Raw genomic sequence first — 23,498 nt, 5'->3', positions numbered from 1 at the left:
TCTCTGATTCCTTAGTATCTCTCCCGTGTTATTCCCTCCTCCGGTATGATAGACCTGAGCCTCGTCCTGGAGGTGGGGTTGCCATCTTTATCAAAAACTCTCTTCCTCACTCGCCCTGCACTGCCCTCTCTCCACCTCACCCCCAGGAATACCTCTGGCTACAGCTTCCCGTTCGCTCCCACCTTTTGTTCATATGTGTGTTGTACCGTCCACCAAACAGTGATGACTCCATCTACATCTCGCTGTCTGATAATATGGACCAACTTCGATCTACTCATCCCAACTCTCTCTTCCTCATATGTGGCGATTTCAATTGTCACCGTCCCAGTTGGCTGGGTGTGGGTACCTCTCTCACCAGACATGGCTCCTCAGCAAACGACTTCTGCGACTCACTGGGAATGACACAATCTGTCAATTTCCTGACCTGGATCTCAGTCAAGGGAGCATCTTCTCTTCTGGACTTGGTTATGACGAACTTCCCTTGGAATGTCTGCTGCTCTTCTTCTGCTCCAATCGGCTCATCTGATCATGTGCTTGTTAAAGTGGACATCTCTCTGACCATTCTCAGAGAGCCTCCTCAGCGTCGACGAGTCTGGCATTTCACTCAGGCCAACTGGCACGGTCTTCAAGCAGCCATCAATCATCTGGACTGGTCTCCCATCTCTACCGCCTCTGACATCAACTCATCCTGGGAATTCTTCCAAAGTAAATTGCTCTCTCTCATGCACAGATTTATCCCATCTCATCTTCAGTTGTCATACCCTTCCTCCCGTCCATGGCACATGGAATCTTGTGGTGAGGCTGTTGCCGAGAAACAACTTGCCTTTGTCACCTGGAAAGCAAATCCAACGGAAGGAAATCTCATTTCCTTTCACAAAGCCCGAAACAAGTGTGTGTCCACCCTCTGGAGAGCCAGGAAACAATATCTCTCCATTCTCAACACCGAACTCTCTTATCTGTCCCCCTCTTCCAAATCCTGGTGGCGTCTGGTCAAATCTGTTTCTGGTGTCTGTTCCCCCTCCATCCCCTCCCTTACCTCAAACGGCTACACAGCTGACTCCGCATGTGAAAAAGCTGAATGCCTCAACTCTGCGTTTGCCTCTAAATCTTGTGTCTCAAACCCATCCCTCTCTGTACCCACCGTACCCAGTCGTACCCAGCTGCTCCTGGACTTTGTGTCCTTTCCTCCTGACAAGGTGGAAAAGTTTCTGTCAACCCTCGACTCTGATTCTGATTCTACAACTGGACCTGACGGCATCAGCCCACGGGTCCTAAAATCCTGTTCTTCCGCTCTTTCACTCCCTCTCTCTGTTCTCTTCACCCTCTCCTTTGCTCAAGGTCATCTGCCATCTGCTTGGAAATCAGCCAACATCTCTGCTTTACACAAAAAATGTCCAAAAACAGATCCTAGCAACTACAGACGAATCAGCCTTCTCCCAATTATCAGCAAAGTAATGGAATCCATCATTGCTTCGGATATGAAATCTTTCCTCTTCTCCAATGGCTTGATCTCTGATCATCAATTTGGTTTCAGACCAGGTCACTCTACTTTGGACATGCTGCCTCTGCTTTCTCAACAATGGACGGAGGTCCTCAATGCCAAACAGGAAATTAGAGCTGTCTCCCTTGACATATCACGTGCCTTCGATACGGTCTGGCACCCCGCTCTGCTCACCAAACTCTCCTCCTTTGGTATCCATGGAAATCTCCACGCATGGCTTGTGGACTTCCTCTCTGGTCATAGTCAATGTGTGGCCCTAAATGGGTTTCTCTCATCTCCTCTTCCTGTTCAGGCTGGAGTTCCCCAAGGCAGTGTTCTGGGCCCTGTGCTATTTCTGGTCTTCATCAATGATCTCTCTGAATCTCTTGAAAATCCTCTCTATGTCTTTGCTGACGACTCCACTCTCTGCTCCATTCCTCATCCCTCAGATCGGCAGTCTGCAGCCTCCTCACTCTCTGCAGACCTGGACAAAATCACAGACTGGGCAAACAAGTGGAACATGTCTTTCAATCCTGACAAATATCACACTCCTACGATGTCTCTCCGAAAGGACCGACTGGACAACCCTCCCATCCACTTTCTGAATAATCCTCTCCAATAAGTTCTGTCACTCAAGCTTTTGGGTCTCACTATCTGCCATGATCTTTCCTGGGAAAACCACATTTCAAATCTGGGCTCCAAAGCCAGTTGCCGACTCGGCATCCTCCGTCGTGCGAAGTCCTTCCTTGGCACACCTGAGCTCCTCACCATATACAAGGCTTTCATCCGCAGCTCAATGGAATACTGCTCTCCCCTCTGGGCTGGTGCTCCTGCCTCACGGCAAGCTCGTCTACATGCTGTTGAAAGCAAAGCGTTCAGAATCATTGGAATCTCCCACGATGAGGCTAACTCCGAGGGTATTTCACTCATTCACCGCAGGCAGGTTGGTGGTCTTTCCGTCTTCTACCGACTCCTCTCAGGCCTTGCTCCCCCAGCTCTCTCTGGGCTGTCCCCCAAATATTCCTGCAGGTCGCACAAGATCTACCTGCAATCCTCTTATGGTTAAACTGCCAAAATCAAGACTCTCTGCTTACCTTCACTCCTTCATTCCTTCATTCCTCTTTTCTCCCACCTCTGGAACAAAATCCATCACTCTCTTCAATCCCACTCCTCCCTCCAGGTCTTTAAAACAGCTGTTCACCACCATCTCTTATCTTCCCCCATCCAAAACCTTGATCTTTTCTACCCCTGCTAATTTCAACCCAAATCCACTTTTTTGAAATAACAACTTCTTTCCTGGAAGTCCTTGTTGTCCTTGTGTTTTATACTTCTCGCACCCCCCCCCCTCCCCCACCCCCTACCCACGCCTCCTCCCCCAAAGCCATCTCCCTCCCACACATCTCCCAATGTCCCTGCTCTCAAATGTTGTGTTTGTGTGCTTCCCCTTCTCTCCCCATCTTGTCTGCCGCTCCCTCTTTTTATATATTTTGTTTGTCTGCTTGATTTGTTTGTGTGATAAATGTTAGCTCTTTCACGAGCCTCGATTCTGTATCCAAAAAAACCCAAAAAAGAACAACTTGTGGTTGAAATAGAATATATAACCACCTTTAGAGGCCATTTTTCCCCACAAAGCGGGGGTTGGCCTTTTTCGGGCACCGTGGTTGTTGTTGTTTTTTGGTCCCCTTTTTGAAGCAATGTTTTACGGCCGGATGCCCTTCCTGACGCCAACCCTGTTTGTCGCCTTTTACGACAAACAGGGCATTACCAGTGAACTGGTACTCAATGAGCCGACCTCGGAAGGATGACAGGCTGAGTCAACCCCCCTGGCGTTAATTCAGCGATCGACCGGGATTCGAACCCAGGATCCTAGGATCCTAAGCTGGCACCCTAGCCGCTAGCCCAACACCAGGGATATGGTTGTGGTTGAAATAGAATAAAAAATAAAACAACCACCTTTAGAGGCCATTTTTTCCCCGCAAGCGGGGGTTGGCCTTTTTCGGGAACTGTGGTTGTTGTTGTTTTTCGGTCCCCTTTTTGAAGAAGCAATGTTTTACGGCCGGATGCCCTTCCTGACGCCAACCCTTTTTGCCGCCTTTAACGACAAGCAGGGAATTACCAGTGAACTGGTACTCAATTTGCCGACCTCGGAAGGATGACAGGCTGAGTCAACCCCCCTGGCGTTAATTCAGCGATTGACCGGGATTCGAACCCAGGATCCTAGGATCCTAAGCTGGCACCCTAGCCGCTAGCCCAACACCAGGGTTGAAATAGAATGATCGATGGAATTTATATTTGCGCCAATCTTTCGATGAGAATCTATAATTCAAGACATATATGAAAAGGAGAATGGGTGAAACAAATAGACTTGATAAACTTTTATTTTCTTCATGTTCTCTAATATAATATGGACTCAGGTTACATTATATAACAAGGATCATCAAATGGGAACGAGTTGAGACATTTTTGTGAATTACATATTTTTGGAAGAAGTAGAAAATAAAATATATCTGGAGATGATTGAAAATGAATGATGGTTCTGAAGAAGGAACAGAGAGGAGGAAAAAAAGCATGATGTGTCAAACAATGTGATGGACACCATCACAGTCTCACCTTTTTATGACATCCTTATAACCCTGAAAAGGAAGAAAAGTGAATTACCTCAAGACTTCTTCGTTAATGAATGCTCTCTTCATAAATGTAAATAATGCTTCATAAATATTGTGGTAAATGTGAAACTATAATCCCGAAACAAGAGTGATAAATGAACTTCCAGGGTCTGTGTCAAGGACGATATCTCCACATCTGATGGTATATTCATGTTGTGTTATTGTCCTTCTGAAGTACAATGTACCATTAATTCACTCTCCGAGCAATACCCCAAATCCGAGCATTCAATAGGTTCTCATGTCCTGAAAGTTTATGATTAGTCAATTTTTTCCTCTTCTAAAAAAATTAAATTCAATAAACATTGACAATTAAACATTGCCACTTTTGTAAAAGGTGAAGAAGAATGCCTACCTGTAAAAAAGAAATAGTCTCAAGATCCTGGAGTGCTGCTTTCAATGTGGAATTTGTTTCCTGGAGAGAGTTCAACTGCTCCTTCACCTTGTCCATCTGCTTCTGAAGAAGACAAATCTTCTCATTTTGCCTTTTGATCACCCCACTCTTCATCAGATCCACGGATTTATCCACATATTGGTACAACGCCAATCGCTTTTCCTCCATCCTGTCCACAGTCCCTTTGCCTGAATCCTGGAATAAATCAATCATTGTGCGATTGGAGTTAAAAGTCAAGAATAAACCATCAGAAAGAAGGTTAAAACTGAAGAGAACAAAGAATTACGACTGAGGAAGGATGAGGACATATTGCACGAGTACGTTCAGAAGGACAATGTTTTGGACAGGACACTTTTCCACAACACTTATTGGGGTGAGTTGATGGGTTGATGGAAAATTTCAACATTTACCCAACCGAGATGAGGGAGATTTTAACCAGTTCGCATGTGATGGACAGAATTAGGCAGAAAAGGTATAAATCTTTAAAAGTGAAAGAAATAAAATAATATTTCAGATTTCCTGATCACAAAAAAACACCAACACTTGTTCAGATATGGACAGAGTTTGTTTCCAGGGAATTTGTTTCCAGTGATTTGCACAGAGGTGGGCAGAGGTGGGCAGTAATATTACAGGATACCTGCCTACCTCCACTCTTTTCTCTGGCTTGTGAAACGATCTTCATGAAAAAGTTCAATCCCGCTCTACCCTCCACGGCTCGATATTGGCATCCCACTACCCTCTCCCGTCATCCTGAACCATCCAAACCTGCAATATTTTACCACTTTCACTATTTTCACCACTTTTCACCACCACTCCCCACTTCCCTAAACCAATCGTCTTGCAGGTTAATGTGTTCTTCACATCTTGTTGTTTTTCTTTTTTGCCCATTAATAAATTCCCTAACCTTTTCGAATTCCACCTTTTGCCCCACTGCCCCACCGTCAATACATTTCCTTTTTTCACTCTGTATTTTGCTCTTCCATGAGCTGACTTTTGTATCCAAAAAGAGCATTTTAAACAATAACTTGAAAGCATTTTAAGCAGACAACTTTCAAAAAAAAGTCTGCTCAGTTGGATTTAAAAATAAATCTGACATTAATGGTCATGGATTGAAATTGTTTTGGGTCAGGTGGTTGGTGGCTAGTGTGTGTAGATGGCCAGAGGTGGCTTGAGATGGCTGAGATGCAAGTAATATTGTGTAGTTTGAGCTGTGGTGATGTCACCCATTGTAGAACAAATATTTTTTCCAGATGCTAATTCTCTTTCCTTCAATCACGTCCATTCCTTGGTATTTCATACCTGTGTTTGTTCAACCTCCCGCTTCAGCTGATGGAGTTGGGATTCAAGGTGCTGCTTTGACTTTGATAGTTCAGGACACTTTGCAGCCAAAACGCCCTGCACAGAATAAATAAGTCCAGGTAAAGGGAATTGTTCATCTGTATATGGAAACGATAAGGCACCAACTGCACAAAATGATTTTAAAATGTATTTGCAAAAAAAGTGGACACTAGACATTTATAGATTCCAAAATAAATATCAACTCTTCTTTATTTATACAACTGCATGAGAAGAGAGCTCATCAACATTATTTATCATGGTGAATAATTGATTGTTAAAGGAAGCAGAGGTGGACTACAAAGGGGCGCTCTACATCTGGCAAATAAAATACATTTACTTCTTCATGCAGCTGAATGAATGAAATTGGCACCCTTCACATGAACTTTTCTGGAGCATTACTTGGTTCCTCCTCAGAACATAAGGGTAGACCAACATGCACATGAGATTTTTTGAATGTCCTTTCTTTTCTATTCTTTGGCATTTTCTACAAGCTATGAAATGTCGCTTCTTTTCTATACTTTGGCATTTTCTACAAGCTATGAAATGTCGCTTCTTTTCGAAACTTTGGTATTTTGTACAAGCTATGAAATGTCGCTCCTTTTCTACAAGCTATGAAATGTCGCTTCTTTTCTATTCTTTGGTATTTTCGACAAGCTATGAAATGTCGCTTCTTTTCTATTCTTTGGTATTTTCTACAAGCTATTAAATGCCCCTTCTTTTCTATTCTTTGGCATTTTCTACAAGTTATGAAATGTCGCTTCTTTTCTATATTTTGGCATTTTCTACAAGCTATGAAATGTCGCTTCTTTTCTATACTTTGGCATTTTCTACAAGCTATGAAATGTCGCTCCTTTTCTATACTTTGGCATTTTCTACAAGCTATGAAATGTCGCACCTTTTCTACAAGCTATGAAATGTCGCTTCTTTTCTATTCTTTGGTATTTTCGACAAGCTATGAAATGTCGCTTCTTTTCTATTCTTTGGTATTTTCTACAAGCTATTAAATGCCCCTTCTTTTCTATTCTTTGGCATTTTCTACAAGCTATGAAATGTCGCTTCTTTTCTATACTTTGGCATTTTCTAAAAGCTATGAAATGTCACTTCTTTTCTATACTTTGGCATTTTCTACAAGCTATGAAATGTCGCTCCTTTTCTATACTTTGGCATTTTCTACAAGCTATGAAATGTCGCTTCTTTTCTATTCTTTGGCATTTTCTACAAGTTATGAAATGTCGCTTCTTTTCTATACTTTGGCATTTTCTACAAGCTATGAAATGTCGCTCCTTTTCTATACTTTGGCATTTTCTACAAGCTATGAAATGTCGCTTCTTTTCTATACTTTGGCATTTTCTACAAGCTATGAAATGTCGCTTCTTTTCTATTCTTTGGCATTTTCTACAAGTTATGAAATGTCGCTTCTTTTCTATTCTTTGGCATTGTCTACAAGCTATGAAATGTCGCTCCTTTTCTATACTTTGGCATTTTCTACAAGCTATGAAATGTCGCTCCTTTTCTATACTTTGGCATTTTCTACAAGCTATGAAATGTCGCTTCTTTTCTATACTTTGGCATTTTCTACAAGCTATGAAATGTCGCTTCTTTTCTATACTTTGGTATTTTCTACAAGCTATGAAATGTCGCTCCTTTTCTATACTTTGGCATTTTCTACAAGCTATGAAATGTCGCTCCTTTTCTATACTTTGGCATTTTCTACAAGCTAGGAAATGTCGCTCCTTTTCTATACTTTGGCATTTTCTACAAGCTATGAAATGTCCCTTCTTTTCTATAATTTGGTATTTTCTACAAGCTATGAAATGTCGCTTCTTTTCTATTCTTTGGCATTTTCTACAAGCTATGAAATGTCGCTTCTTTTCTATAATTTGGCATTTTCTACAAGCTGTGAAATGTCGCTCCTTTTCTATAATTTGGTATTTTCTACAAGTTATGAAATGTCGCTCCTTTTCTATACTTTGGCATTTTCTACAAGCAATGAAATGTCGCTCCTTTTCTATACTTTGGCATTTTCTACAAGCTATGAAATGTCGCTCCTTTTCTATAATTTGGTATTTTCTACAAGCTATGAAATGTCGCTCCTTTTCTATACTTTGGCATTTTCTACAAGCTAGGAAATGTCGCTCCTTTTCTATACTTTGGCATTTTCTACAAGCTATGAAATGTCCCTTCTTTTCTATAATTTGGTATTTTCTACAAGCTGTGAAATGTCGCTCCTTTTCTATACTTTGGCATTTTCTACAAGTTATGAAATGTCGCTCCTTTTCTATAATTTGGCATTTTCTACAAGCTATGAAATGTCGCTCCTTTTCTATACTTTGGCATTTTCTCCAAGCTATGAAATGTCGCTCCTTTTCTATACTTTGGCATTTTCTACAAGCTATGAAATGTCGCTCCTTTTCTATAATTTGGCATTTTCTACAAGCTATGAAATGTCGCTCCTTTTCTATACTTTGGCATTTTCTACAAGCTATGAAATGTCCCTTCTTTTCTATAATTTGGTATTTTCTACAAGCTATGAAATGTCGCTCCTTTTCTATAATTTGGCATTTTCTACAAGCTATGAAATGTCCCTTCTTTTCTATAATTTGGTATTTTCTACAAGCTATGAAATGTCGCTCCTTTTCTATAATTTGGCATTTTCTACAAGCTATGAAATGTCGCTCCTTTTCTATACTTTGGCATTTTCTACAAGCTATGAAATGTCGCTCCTTTTCTATACTTTGGCATTTTCTACAAGCTATGAAATGTCCCTTCTTTTCTATAATTTGGCATTTTCTACAAGCTATGAAATGTCGCTCCTTTTCTATACTTTGGCATTTTCTACAAGCTATGAAATGTCCCTTCTTTTCTATAATTTGGTATTTTCTACAAGTTATGAAATGTCACTCCTTTTCTATACTTTGGCATTTTCTACAAGCTCTGAAATGTCGCTCCTTTTCTATAATTTGGCATTTTCTACAAGCTATGAAATGTCGCTCCTTTTCTATACTTTGGCATTTTCTTCAAGCTATGAAATGTCGCTTCTTTTCTGGACTTTGGAATTTTCTACAAGCTATGAAATGTCCCTTCTTTTCTATACTTTGGCATTTTCTACAAGCTATGAAATGTCGCTCCTTTTCTATACTTTGGCATTTTCTACAATCTATGAAATGTCGCTTCTTTTCTATACTTTGGCATTTTCTACAAGCTATGAAATGTCCCTTCTTTTCTATACTTTGGCATTTTCTACAAGCTATGAAATGTCCCTTCTTTTCTATACTTTGGCATTTTCTACAAGCTATGAAATGTCGCTCCTTTTCTATTCTTTGGCATTTTCTACAAGCTATGAAATGTCACTCCTTTTCTATACTTTGGCATTTTCTACAAGCTATGAAATGTCGCTTCTTTTCTATTCTTTGGCATTTTCTACAAGCTATGAAATGTCGCTTCTTTTCTATACTTTGGCATTTTCTCCAAGCTATGAAATGTCGATTCTTTTTTTTTTTTTTGTATACTGAATCGAGGCTCGTGAAAGAGCTAACATTTACATCACAAACGAATCAACCAGACAAACAAAATATATAAAAAGAGGGAGCGGAAGACAAGATGGGTAGAGAAGGGGAAGCACACAAACACAACATTTGAGAGCAGGGAGATGTGTGGGAGGGAGAGGGCTTGGGGGGAGGAGGTGTGGGAAGGGGGGAGGGGGGTGGGAGAAGTATAAAACACAAGGACACCAACAACTTCCAGGACAGAAGTTGGTATTCCAAAAAAGTGCAATTGGGGTGAAATTAGCGGGGGTAGAAAATATCAAAGTTTTGGATGGGGGAAGATAAGAGATGGTGGTGAACAGCCGTTTTAAAGACCTTGAGGGTGGAGTGGGATTGAAGAGAGTGAGGGAGTTTGTTCCAGAGGTGGGAGAAAAGAGGAATGAAGGAGTGAAGGTGGGCAGAGAGTCTTGATTTTGGCAGTTTAACCATAAGAGGGTTGCAGGCAGATCTTGTGCGACCTGTAGGAATATTTGTGGGACAGAGCGCAAAGAGAGCTGGGGGGGCAAGGCCAGAGAGGAGTCGGTCGAAGACGGAAAGACCACCAACCTGCCTGCGGTGAGTGAGTGAGAGGCCCTTGGAGTTAGCTTCATCGCGGGAGATTCCAATGATTCTGAATGCTTTGGTTTCAACAGCGTGAAGACGAGCTCGGAAGACGAGGCAGGAGCACCAGCCCAGAGGGGAGAGCAGTATTCCATTGAGCTGCGGATGAAAGCCTTGTATGTGGTGAGGAGCTCAGGTGTGCCAAGGAAGGACTTCGCACGACGGAGGATGCCCAGTCGGTGACTGGCTTTGGAGGCCAGATTTGAAATGTGGTTTTCCCAGGAAAGATCATGGCAGATAGTGAGACCCAAAAGCTTGAGTGACAGAACTTCTTGGAGAGGATTATTCAGAAAGTGGATGGGAGGGTTGTCCAGTCGGTCTTTTCAGAGAGACATCGTAAGTGTGAGATTTGTCAGGATTGAAAGACATGTTCCACTTGTTTGCCCAGTCTGTGATTTTGTCCAGGTCTGCAGAGAGTGAGGAGGCTGCAGACTGCCGATCTGAGGGATGAAGAATGGAGCGACAGAGAGTAGAGTCATCAGCAAAGAGATAGAGAGGATTTTCAAGAGAGTCAGAGAGATCATTGATGAAGACCAGAAAAAGCACAGGGCCCAGAACACTGCCTTGGGGAACTCCGGCCTGAACAGGAAGAGGAGATGAGAGAAACCCATTCAGGGCCACACATTGACTATGACCAGAGAGGAAGTCCACAAGCCATGCGTGGAGATTTCGATGGATACCAAAGGAGGAGAGTTTGGTGAGCAGAGCGGGGTGCCAGACCGTATCGAAGGCACGTGATATGTCAAGGGAGACAGCTCTAATTTCCTGTTTGGCATTGAGGACCTCCATCCATTGTTGAGAAAGCAGAAGCAGCATGTCCAGAGTCGAGTGTCCAGGTCTGAAACCAAATTGATGATCAGAGATCAAACCATTGGAGAAGAGGAAAGATTTCGTATCTGAAGCAATGATGGATTCCATGACTTTGCTGATAATTGGGAGAAGGCTGATTGGTCTGTAGTTGCTGGGATCTGTTTTTGCACCTTTTTGTGCAAAGCGGTGATGTTGGCAGATTTCCAAGCAGATGTCAGATGACCTTGAGCAAAAGAGAGGGTGAAGAGAACAGAGAGAGGGAGTTAAAGAGCGGAAGAACAGGATTTTAGGACCCGTGGGCTGATGCCGTCAGGTCCAGTTGCAGAATCAGAGTCGAGGGTTGACAGAAACTTTTCCACCTTGTCAGGAGGAAAGGACACAGAGTCCAGGAGCAGCTGGGTTCGACTGGGTACGGTGGGTGCAGAGAGGGATGGGTTTGGGACACAAGATTTCAAGGCAAACACAGAGTTGAGGCATTCAGCTTTTCCACATGCGGAGTCAGCCGTGTGGCCGTTTGAGGTGAGGGAAGGGATGGAGGGGGAACAAACACCAGAAACAGATTTGACCAGACGCCACCAGGATTTGGAAGAGGGAGACAGATAAGAGTGTTCGGTCCTGAGAATGGAGAGATATTGTTTCCTGGCTCTCCTGAGGGTGGACACACACTTGTTTCGGGCTTTGTGAAAGGAAATGAGATTTCCTTCCATTGGATTTGCTTTCCAGGAGACAAAAGCAAGTTGTTTCTGGGCAATAGCCTCACCACAAGATTCGTGTACCATGGACGGGAGGAAGGGTATGACAACTGAAGACAAGATGGGATAAATCTGTGCATGAGAGAGAGCAATTTACTTTGGAAGAATTCCCAGGGTGAGTTGATGTCAGAGGCAGTAGAGATGGGACACCAGTCCAGATGATTGATGGCTGCTTGAAGACCGTGCCAGTTGGCCTGAGTGAAGTGCCAGACTCGACGACGCTGAGGAGGCTCTCTGAGAATGGTCAGAGAGATGTCCACTTTAACAAGCACATGATCAGATGAGCCGATTGGAGCAGAAGAAGAGCAGCAGACATTTTCAGGGAAGTTAGTCATAACCAAGTCCAGAAGAGACGATGCTCCGTTGACTGAGATCCAGGTCGGGAAATTGACAGATTGTGTCAGTCCCAGTGAGTCACAGAAGTCCTTTGCTGAAGAGCCATGGCTGGTGAGAGAGGTACCCACACCCAGCCAACTGGCATGGTGACAATTGAAATCACCACATATGAGGAAGAGTGAGTTGGGATGGGTAAATAGAAGTTGGCCCGTATTATCAGACAGTGAGATGTAGATGGAGTCATCACTGTTTGGTGGACGGTACAACACACATGTGAACAAAAGGTGGGAGCGAAGGGGAAGCCGTAGCCAAAGGTATTCCTGGGGGTGAGGTGGAGAGAGGGCAGTGCCTTGTTTTCTATTCTTTGACATTTTCTACAAGCTATGAAATGTCCCTTCTTTTCTGTACTTTGCCACATGGCACATACCATATAAAGAGGCCTTTTCCATACCCCTGGCATTTTTCGCAAGAATTACTACCGGGGTCAAAAAATTTATATGTCCAACATTTTGGGGATCGCCCCCATGAGCCAAGCAAAAATAAGCGGGTCCTCAAGCTCACCTGCATCAAGAGCAACAATCACTCAAACCCCCCAGAGACCACGATATTTTTTAATGCGGTGAACAAACTTTTGTACATCATGAGTGATGAAGGTTGTGGGCAAGTTTCATCAAAACCGTGTGTGTAGTTTCGGTAAGCGCACTTCCATTGCGAGCAAAATCATGTCGAGCATTATCGATAAAGATGGAAAGTCTTTTGTCTTTTCAAAGAACCTAATCACGGATCATCATTTTGGATTCTGTGTCATTCAACTTTGCAAATGATTTTGCTTCGCAATTAGAAATGGTAAGAAGGCTTGAATCTGAAACAAATTGTCAAGATACATGTCGATATAACATGGCTTGGACATATTTTCGATAATCAATATGAAGTAGCATCCTGTTCGACTTGTCAAGCTCACTAACTGCTGCATACAAGAAAGCTATCACACCTGGCTTCTTTGCTTCCAGCAATTGCACAAATGACTCCACATTATATAGTACAGCACTGTATCCTGCAGACAGACAGATATAGCAGCTGCATCACTGCCTCACGATTTGTAATGGTTGGACAAACAAAATGGATCACACCTTGCCTTCCTGGCATTTCTCTCAGTCTCACACCAGAAGGACCATTACATAAACCCACATATTTCCATGTTCAACCACTGAGTGTCTTCGAGATTCAGTGTCTATCTTCTGACATCTCTTTGGTTGAATATGTTACAAAGTTGGTTTGCAAAAGCAACCACAGATCGGGCATTCTCTGTCGTGTTAAGTCATTCCTTGATGGATGTGAGCAGTGAGTCTGGATTTTGGGAGTTTCACAAGAAGTGAGTTCGTGGCAGAACCCTATGGGGGGTTGAAGGGTGAGGAGACAGAACATTAAAAGGGGAGAGGGTGAAAGGCTAGCAAGGACACAGGAGAAGATAGAGAGCCAACCAAGCTGTCAGCGATGCAGGAGTAACAGGCCCAGGGATACCGCATTGCTGAAGGAGATTCCACTGCTTTTGAAGGCCTCGATATCCGTGGATTCAAGTTGAAAAGGTGTGAAATAGGAACATGAGCCCAGAAGGAAAGCAATACTCCATTGGGCTGCAACTGTAAGCCTTGTGGGTTGTTAAAAATTACAATTTGTCTTTGCATGATGGAGAATTCCCAATGAGGCAATGGCTTTCCAAGCCAACTCAGATATTTAGTTGGTCCAGGAGGGATTGTGGCTAATGGAGATGTTAACACGTTTGAAGACCTGAATTGCAAGTGTTGCTTAAATGGAATTGATTGGTTTTCCCAGATAGTCCTTTTAAAGAGACGAAGTGAGACTGACATTCACCAGGGTTTACAATTCCAAGTGCTGCTCCAGCTTCTTCTTTTTTCACACATCTTCAGAGAGGGAAGAGGCTGATGCCTGCCTTTCTGGAGGATGAGTGGTGCTGCAGAGGGTGGAGTTAAAAGCAAAATTTTAACCTGAGACTGGTTTGGGGCCACAGATTTTCAAATGGGAGAGGATCCCATTGAGACCGAGGCATGACTATGAAAGTGGAGGAGAGGTAGACAATACCAGATTTGGATAAATGCTTGAGCCATGTCCAGGAGATACAGAATTGATCTCTTTTCTAAAATTCAGAGCCTCAATCCATTGTTGGAAGAGCAGCAGATGGAGGTCCAGGATGATTGAATGGGGTTAGAAACCAAACTGATGGTTTGAGATCAGGCCATGAGAGAAAAGGAAGGATTTGATTTCAACTGCAATGTTGGAATATTAAGGCCCTTTCTGTCAATGTAAAAACCTGTCTGTGTTCATTTGTAGACTTGTGTCCTTGTCAATGTCATTGCACATTTCAAACAGCCATTTTGATTGTGGAGAACAATTCAACTTTGGTTTCCAGTTACATCATAGTTTGTTGAAGGAGTTTCCATGATTAAAATGCTGGTCCTCTTTGAACAGAATATAAAAATGAGATCATTAAAAAAAACTCAAAAAAATTTGTTGCTTCATGCTTTTGGCAAGTCCAGTAATTTTTTAAAGTCTGATTGTCGTGTCATCATAAATATTATTGAAGATCTTTGAAACCAGGATAAGACTACCATTGGCTGAGACTCAGTATGAATGTGAACATTGTGATGCAAGGAAGTTAATAATAATAATAATAATACATTTATTTTATATAGCGCTTTTCAAGAAGCCCAAAGGCACTTTGACAGAGTACAAAAAACAAGTGCAAAAAGACAAAAATCAATAGGTAAATAATCAAAGCTAAAGGAAGAAGAAGGAGAAGAGATAGTCAGGGGTTAAATGCTGTGGGTTAAATGTTGAATGCAGTGTTGAACAGGTGGGTCTTGAGTAAAAGAAAAACCACCTTTAGAGGCCATTTTTCCCCGCAAGCGGGGGTTGGCCTTTTTCGGGGACCGTGGTTGTTGTTGTTTTTCGGTCCCCTTTTTGAAGCAATGTTTTACGGCCGGATGCCCTTCCTGACGCCAACCCTTTTTGCCGCCTTTAACGACAAACAGGGAATTACCAGTGAACTGGTACTCAATTAGCCGACCTTGGAAGGATGACAGGCTGAGTCAACCCCCCTGGCGTTAATTCAGCGATCGACCGAGATTCGAACCCAGGATCCGAGGATCCTAAGCCGGCACCCGAGCCGCTAGCCCAACACCAGGGCTTGAGTCTTGAGTGATGTTTTGAATGTGGTGAGTGAGGAGGAGTCTCTGATGGTGTGAGGTAGTGAGTTCCAGAGGGTGGGAGCAGCGATGGAGAAGGCCCTGTCCCCCCAGGATCTGAATTTGGTCTGCATGGGGGGGGGGGGGGGGGGTCAGGAGGTCGGTACCAGCAGAGCGGAGGTTGTGGGTGGGAGTGTCAGAGGACTGGAGAGGAGGTCAGTCAGGTAGGATGGGGCCAGGTTATGGAGGGCTTTGTAGGTCAAGAGGAGGATTTTGTACTGGATTCTCTGGGGGATGGGGAGCCAGTGAAGCTTGTAAAGGACGGGGGTGATGTGATCATGGGTCCGCGAATGGGTGAGTAGACGGGCGGCGGAGTTCTGAATGTATTGGAGTTTATTGGTGATTATTGAGGGTGAACCAAAGAGGAGGCTGTTGCAGTAGTCCAGATGGGAGGTGATGAAGGCGTGGATGAGGGTTTCTGCAGCCGTGGAGGAGAGGGATGGACGGAGACGGGCGATATTTTTCAGGTGAAAGAAGGCTGTCTTTGTGATCTGTTTAGTGTATTTGTCGAAGGAGAGGGTTTGGTCAAAGATGATGCCAAGATTCCGGATGTGAGGGGAGGTGGATACTGGGAAACCGTCGATGTTGAGGGCAAAGTTATGGGTGGATTGGGTGAGCGTTTTTGGGCCAATGATGATTATTTCAGATTTATCATAGTTAAGTTTGAGGAAGTTGATTTGAAGCCAGGATTTTATTTCAGTGATGCAGTTTGTCAGGATAGAGTGGGTGGCAGTGGAGATGGACTTGGTGGAGATGAAAAGCTGGATGTCATCGGCGAAGCAGTGGAATTGGAGACCATGACGGCAGATTAAGTGACCAAGGGGGGACAGGTACAAGATGACGAGGAGGGGGGCCAAGAACTGAACCTTGGGGGACACCTTGGGGGAGGGGAGCAGTGGGGGATTTGCAGTGATTGATGGAGATGAACTGGCGTCTGTCGGAGAGGTACGATTTGATCCAAGAGAGGGCAGTGCCGGTAATGTTAAAGGTGGTTTCAAGTCGGGTGAGGAGGATGGTGTGATCGATGGTGTCAAAGGCGGCGTTGAGGTCGAGGAGGATGAGAATGTTGAGGTTGCCAGCGTCAGAGGAGAGGAGAAGGTCGTTGGTGATTTTGAGGAGAGCAGTTTCAGTACTGTGGTTGGAGCGGAATCCGGATTGGAATGTTTCATACAGGTTATTGGCAGAGAGGTGATGTTTGAGTTGAGTGGCTACAGTGCGTTCCAAAACTTTTGACAGAAAGGGTAGGTTGGAGATGGGTCTGAAGTTGTTTAGGGTGTCAGGGTTGAGTCCAGGTTTTTTCAGAATGGGGGTAACAGCAGCAATTTTGAGGGATGGTGGGACGATGCCTGTAGACAGGGAGGAGTTTATTGTTGCAGTGATAAGTGGAGAGAGAGCAGGAAGGGAGGCCTTGACAAAGCTGGAGGGGATGGGGTCAAGAGTGCAGGTGGCAGTTTTCATTCCTATGATGAGTTCAGAGAGGTCAGTAGGGGAGACTGGGGAGAACTGAGACAGGGGTTGGCAGGATAAGGGGGGGGGGGGGGGCAGGTGGTTTGAGGGGGAGCAGGTGCGGTGGTGGTTAAGCTGCTGTGGATGTTGTCAATTTTTCTTTGGAAGAATGAAAGGAAGGAGATGCAGTTGTCTACTGTGAATGACTGGGTGGTGGTGTCCAGGGGGCTGAGGAGTTTGTTTATTGTAGAGAAGAGTGCTTTTGGGTTTCCGGAGCCAGAGTGGATAATTTGAGAGTAGTAGGCGGAGCGGGCGCGGGAGAGGGCATCTTTGTAGTGTTGTAGGTGGTCCTTGTAGGCTTGGGAGTGAATTGTGAGACCTGTTTTATTGCGGAGTCTTTCAGGTTGGCGAGCACGAGTTTTCATCAGGCGGAGTTCAGGGGTAAACCAGGGAGCAGAATGGGTGAAAGAAACCGTTTTGGTTTTTATAGGCGCAAGCTGGTCAAGGCAGGAGGAGAGAGTGTGGTTGTAGTAGTCAGTGAGGTTGGAAGAGGTGTGGAGGTCAATTAAGGGAGAAGTGGACATTTTTTCAGAGGGTGGATGAGAATGAGGTAGGTGAAAGAGCACAAGAAAACTAACACCCAGTGATGGATAATAAAATTAGGCCTGAACATTACTGCTTGGTAATTGCTATAACTGGAAGTATTATTTTATCCTTTTATATGAAGTTTAACAATAGCCTGGTGTTGGCTTAGCGGTTCGGGTGCCGGCTTGGGATCCTTGGATCCTGGGTTTGAATCCCGGTCATCGCTGAATTAACACCAGGGGGGCTGACTCAGCTTGTCATCCTACTGAGGTCGGCAAATTGAGTACCAGTTTACTAGTAATTCCCTGTGTGTTGGAAGAGGTGACTTACAGGGTTGGCGGCAGGAAGGGCATCCGGCCATAAAATATTGCTTCAAAAAGGGGACCACGGTGCCCGAAAAAGGCCAACCCCCACTCTGTGGGGAAAAATGGCCTCGAAAGGTGGTGCCATATGAAGTTTAACAACAACAGGTTGTTTTGTGTGGTTTTCATTAATATACCTGGGATGCTAAAGTGGTTTATACCTGTATATTTTATTAACACACACTTCCCTTTATTCAACATCTCAAAATGCTGTTCACACACATTATTCTTGAGCAAAGCTCGACATTTCATCTCCAAGATTTTTCAGAGATTTGGGTCTACAGTCACGTGAAAAAGTAAGTACACCCCATGTAAAGTTTTGACTTTTTCAACATATTTCAACATACAGCTATTTGATCTTCATTTCAACAATATTGATAGATAAAGGTGATATAATATAACAAATATCATGAAACATTTACATTTTGTAGTCCATTGTATAATTTAAATAAACATAAATGCAAATTTCGCATGTGGAAAAAGTAAGTACACCCCTACATTTATCACTACTTCAAATACCTAAAATTAGAATCAGGTGCAGCAGCTCAGGTGCAAATGATTAGAACATCTTTAGAGAGGATCTTGGAGGAACCTGTCTTATTTAAACCTCAGATATTTAGTTTGGTTTGCTCTTTGTTGTTGAAGTGTGTGGCGTCACCATGCCTAGATCAAAAGAGCTCTCTGCAGCCTTCAGAAAGAAGGTTATAGATGCCTACGAGTCTGGGAAGGGACTTAAAAAGATCTCCAAACAATTTGAAATCAATCATTCGACTGTCCGGAAGATCATCTCCAAGTGGAGAAGATTCCACACAACTGCCAACTTGTTCAGGCAAGGGCCGCCCCAGCCAGTTCAGCCCGAGAGCAGACCGCAAGATGCTGAAAGAAGTCTCTAAGAACCCTAGAATGTCATCATGGGACCTACAGGCAGCTCTTGCCACTGTTGATGTCAAAGTGCACGAGTCTACCATGAGAAAGAGGCTGCACAAATTTGATCTACATGGGAGGTGTGCCAGGAGGAAACCTTTGCTGTCCAGAAAGAACATCAGGGCAAGACTAAAGTTTGCCAATGAACACCTCGGCAAAAACCAGCATTTCTGGAACAATGTGCTGTGGACAGATGAGTCAAAGGTAGATCTATTTGGCCACAGTACCAGAAGACATGTTTGGCAAAACCAAAGACAGCATTAGACCACAAGAACCTGATACCAACTGTAAAGCATGGTGGTGGAAATATTATGGTTTGGGGCAGCTTTGCTGCATCAGGGCCTGGGCAGGAATATTCCACTATGAATTCTTCATTGTACCAGCTCTGAAATGCATGAAAGAAATTATTTTTCCACAAAGGAGTGTCTGTGGTGAAATATAAATGTTAACAATCAACTCAGAATCATGAAAAACCCTTATTTGACCCCTCATAAGTTACTTAAGGGCCGATTTTAAAAAATAAAAATTCTCGAAAATAATTTTTCGGTACCCGAATTCAACAGCTTTTTTTCTGGGTTTCCCACAGGAGTTGAACTTCAACATTTTAACACATGTTATTACACACCTTTACGAACATATTGGTGAAGAAATTTTTTGGTAACAATTTAGTTAACAGATTTGTGAAATATCTCATAAAATGCCCTTACTATTAGATTCGAACTTTCACCAAAATGTAATCATTTCCTCCGTGTCACATACACAACCTCTCCACCAAATTACGTCCGAATCCATCCACAAGTTTTTGATGTCCTGTTCACAGACAAACAGACAGGGGTAAAAACATAACCTACATCCACCTTGGGTGTCAGAGGTAAAAATACAAAAGATTGACGATTTAGGCGACCTTGACCTTTTGACCTCAAGAGGAATAGGCTTCAATGACCCAATATGTAAAACCTGGTCAAATCTCAAACCAATCGGATGAGAATTGACGATTTATACAACCTTGACCTTTGACCTTTTGTCCAAATTTTTCATTTGTCTTCTCCGTATTCTTATAATAAATAAATAAATAAATAAATAAATAAATAAATAAAACTTATAATACAACTGTTGAAAATTTCCATGACAAAAGCTGAAATGGTACAAAGGTTACAGCCCGTGCAGACACACCCCCACCCCCCCCCCCCCCACACACAAACACACCCACACCCACACCCCCCCCCACACACACACACACCCCCACACACACCCCCCCACACACACACACACACACCCCCCAACACCCCCCCCCCCACACCCCCTCTGCCCCCCCCCCCACACACACACGCTCAGATGCTGGCCACACACACACACACGCGCTCAGATGCTGGCCCCACACACACACACACACACACACACACATACATACATACATACACACACACACACACACACACACACACACACACACACACACACACACACACACACACACACACACACACACACACACACACACACACACACACACACACACACACACACGAGTAATCCAGATACTTGTTGTTAACATGGAAACATGTTAACATGTAGTTGTTAAACATGTAGAATGTAGTTGTTAAACGTGCTGTCAACAACATGGAAACACCACGAAAGAGGCAACGCACAGCACGCAGCATGGGCCACGCACCTCGGAGACCATAGGAGACTGGCGTCGGACAGCACGGTGTCGACGCATGTGGGAGCACATGGAGTATAGCGGGTGTGGACGCATGTGGGAGCACATTGAGTATAGCGGGTGTGGACGCATGTCGGAGGAGATAGTCGGACGGTGTGCTTACAGAGGACGGTGTGCACGCCGGACAGGACAAGGCAAGTTGCTTTGCTATACAACTTTTGAGGAAACATTGCGTTATAACTTATAAGCATGGTGTAAAAGGTCACATAACAACGTACCGTAAAAGGCATGTTGTTTGAAGTGAGGACAAAGAGGGTATGGAGGAAGTAGCGCAGGAAGGAAGGCGTCACCTGCACACACGTGCCGGGGAAAATCTTGCGCTGTCGCCTGTCAGTGACCTTAGCGCATGCGCAGTTGGCGTGTAAATACTTTTTATTCCTTTTTTAAAAATGGCTTTTCCCCATTTTTATATGGTTATTTTCATTTGTGCCGTTAATGAAGTTGCCTTATTTACTAGGGAAAGTTCCCGGCGTTGCCCGGTAACAATGAGTCCTTTCCTGATGGGAATATGAAGAGGCGGCAGCACAGGAGAAGGGCGTGGGAGGGAGGGCAATGGAAGGAGAGGGCGACTGGAGAGGTCGAAGGGTGAGCGTGCAACGGAACGGGTAGGGAGGCGGTGAGGGTTAGTAGAAAGCACAAAAAACTGTTGGTCAATAAAAACATGCGTCCATAAAAAACGCAAAAGGACCTCTGTGTACTGTAACGCCGTGGCTTGCAAAAGCAGGCCGAATGGCGTTCTTTTGGAATTACGCAGGAGACGGACGGACAGTCGCTTCTTTTATTGTTGTACACGATGCTTTTGTCATTGGAAGGGCGTTTCGAAGACAGTGCGATAACAAAAGAAATTGCCAGGAAAAAAAAGAAGGGAACCCTCTGTGCACTGTGACCACGGACGTTTATAAAAAACCTGGACCCGCAATGCGTCTATCGCTCCCACGCGAGCTAATGAAGTCACCGGAAACAGTCTGGCGGCCATGTTGGTGTGACATTCCCGCCGCCCCACGAAACTTGAAACGAGTCAGTTTGTTCATCAGGTGTTCAACGTACTTTGACATATTTTGTGTGTATGTAGTATGAAGGTAGCATGTAGTATGAAGGTAGTAAGTATGTAGATAATAAGTATTAAAGTAGTAAGTATTTAGGTAGCATGTAGTATGAAGGTAGTATGTAGTATGAAGGTAGTAAGTATGTAGATAGTAAGTATTAAGGTAGTTGTGGCGGGCACAAGGGACAATAATTCCGCGCACCATTGGGTGGCGCGAGCGTCCCGGCGGGGAGCTGAAATGCATGCCCCGCCTTTCGGCCGATCAGCCACGCCCGGGGGCAAGGCGTGGCCTCGGGACATATATGCGGGCTCTAAGCTCGAGCCCGCCCAGTGCTGAAGTGCGAGCTCTTAATAAAGACTCTTGTTTGTACAAACGCGTTGTGGCCTACCTCTCTGGCAATCGAGTCGTGTGTGCACAGCACCACACTGGTGACCCCGATTGGTTTAGCCGTTGCTGACCCCCGAACGCGCCATGGCTACCAACGCCGTCGCAATCAAACTCCCGGAGTTTTGGGAGGCGCAAGCCGACGTTTGGTTTGTGCAAGCCAAAGCTCAATTTCAACTCCGGGGCATCACGGCGGACGAGACCAGGTACTACCACGTGGTCGCCGCCCTCGGGCCTGGCACTGCCGCCCGCGTCGTGTCCATCCTTCAGCGCCCGCCGGGCGACCACAAGTACGAGGCCCTCAAACGTCTCCTCCTCGCCACATTGGGGCTCACGGAGGCCGAACGCGCCAACCACCTCCTGGACCTTCCCTTCCTCGGCGACACACGACCATCCGTCCGGATGGATTTCATGCTGTCCCTGCTTGGAGACCAGCCCCCGGATTTCTTATTCCGAGCGCTTTTCCTACGCCAGCTACCTGTACAGGTACGCCTCGCGCTGGCCGGTTCCAAAATAAAGGAACCCCGCGCCCTGGCTGGAGAGGCCGACAAGTTTTTCGTGGCCTGCGACACGCGGTCGGTTTACGGTGCTGCCGTAGTGGATCCCGGTGCAGAGGCTACAGCGCCCCCGGCTTCCCTCGTGGCCGCGGCTGCGCCCCGCCCACTACCGCCGCCGCCACCACCACCGCCGTCGGCACGGCCGCCACCGCCGCAAACCTGGTGCTACTACCATGCCAGGTTCGGCCGCAAGGCTAAAACGTGCCGCCCGCCGTGTTCTTTTGACCGGTCGGGAAACGACCGGGCCGGCGCTCATTTGCGGCCCTGAGCGTCGGCCATTCCGGCAGCCTCCTGTTCATCACGGACACATTGTCCGGGCGCCGTTTCCTTTGCGACACAGGAGCGCAGGTAAGCGTCCTCCCTGCCTCCGCGTCCGACAAGCAAGCCGCGGGCCGGGGCGGACTTCCTATGTGCGCATGGGTTGTTGGTCGACGTAAAGCGCAGACGGCTCGTCCAGGCCGAAACTTTTAGCTCGCTCGCTTGTTCGCTGAGCAGCTCGTTGAGCGGCTCACTGAGCGGCTCACCGAGCGGCTTGCCAAGCGGCTTGCTGGACGGTTCCGTCCCGGCGAGTTTGGTTTGCACGCTTCCGGCAGCGGACGACTTTACCCGCCTCCTCGCCAGTTTCCCGACCCTCACGCGGCCCACCTTCTCAGCGGTGGCCGTCAAGCACGGGGTGGAGCACCATATCCCCATGGTCGGGCCACCGGTCTACGCCCGAACACGCCGACTCTAACCTACGAAGCTCGCCGTCGCAAAAGCGGAGTTCGCCATGCTGGAACGGCTGGGTATCCTACGGCGCTCAAACAGCGCTTGGGCCTCTCCGCTGCACATTGTGCCGAAGCCCGGCGGAGGATGGCAGCCGTGCGGTGACTACCGCCGGCTCAATGATGCCACCACTCCCGACCGCTACCCGGTCCCGCATATCCAGGACCTTTCCGCCCGGTTGCCAAACACGACCGTGTTCTCCAAGGTGGACCTCATCCGGGGCTACCACCAGGTCCCCGTACGACCGGGCGATGTCCCAAAGACAGCCGTCATCACCCCTTTCGGCCTCTTTGAGTTCCTGAGAATGCCTTTCGGGTTGAAGAATGCGGCCCAGGCGTTCCAACGGCTCATGGACAGCATCTTGCGTGACTTACCTTTCATCTATGTCTACCTGGACGACATCCTAGTCATGAGCGCGTCCCGGGAGGAGCACCTGCTCCACCTCCGCACGCTTTTCGAACGCCTGGGCCAGCATGGTCTGATCATCAACCCCGCAAAGTGCCGTTTCGGCATCACCACCATCGACTT

General features: G+C 45.5%; 2 protein-coding genes across 2 annotated transcripts in view; both read right to left on the bottom strand.

Moving 5' to 3' along the window:
- LOC137414956 (E3 ubiquitin/ISG15 ligase TRIM25-like) overlaps positions 1-23,498 on the bottom strand; it is a 1,058,494-nt gene that overhangs the window by 145,183 nt on the left and 889,813 nt on the right. The gene's annotated exons all lie outside the window — the stretch shown is intronic.
- LOC137415122 (uncharacterized) lies at positions 3,756-20,709 on the bottom strand. The gene is made up of 4 exons (XM_078770125.1): positions 20,437-20,709; positions 5,837-5,932; positions 4,499-4,732; positions 3,756-4,113 (listed from the first exon to the last, which is right to left on the bottom strand). The coding sequence occupies exons 1-4, from the start codon at positions 20,446-20,448 to the stop codon at positions 4,087-4,089; spliced, it is 369 nt and encodes a 122-aa protein (XP_078626251.1). The 5' UTR covers positions 20,449-20,709; the 3' UTR covers positions 3,756-4,086.

Source organism: Myxine glutinosa, chromosome 1 (genome assembly GCF_964187855.1).
Source record: "Myxine glutinosa chromosome 1, kmMyxGlut1.1, whole genome shotgun sequence".
Classification (NCBI taxonomy): domain Eukaryota; kingdom Metazoa; phylum Chordata; class Myxini; order Myxiniformes; family Myxinidae; genus Myxine; species Myxine glutinosa.
This window is presented reverse-complemented; position numbering and strand designations above follow the sequence as displayed.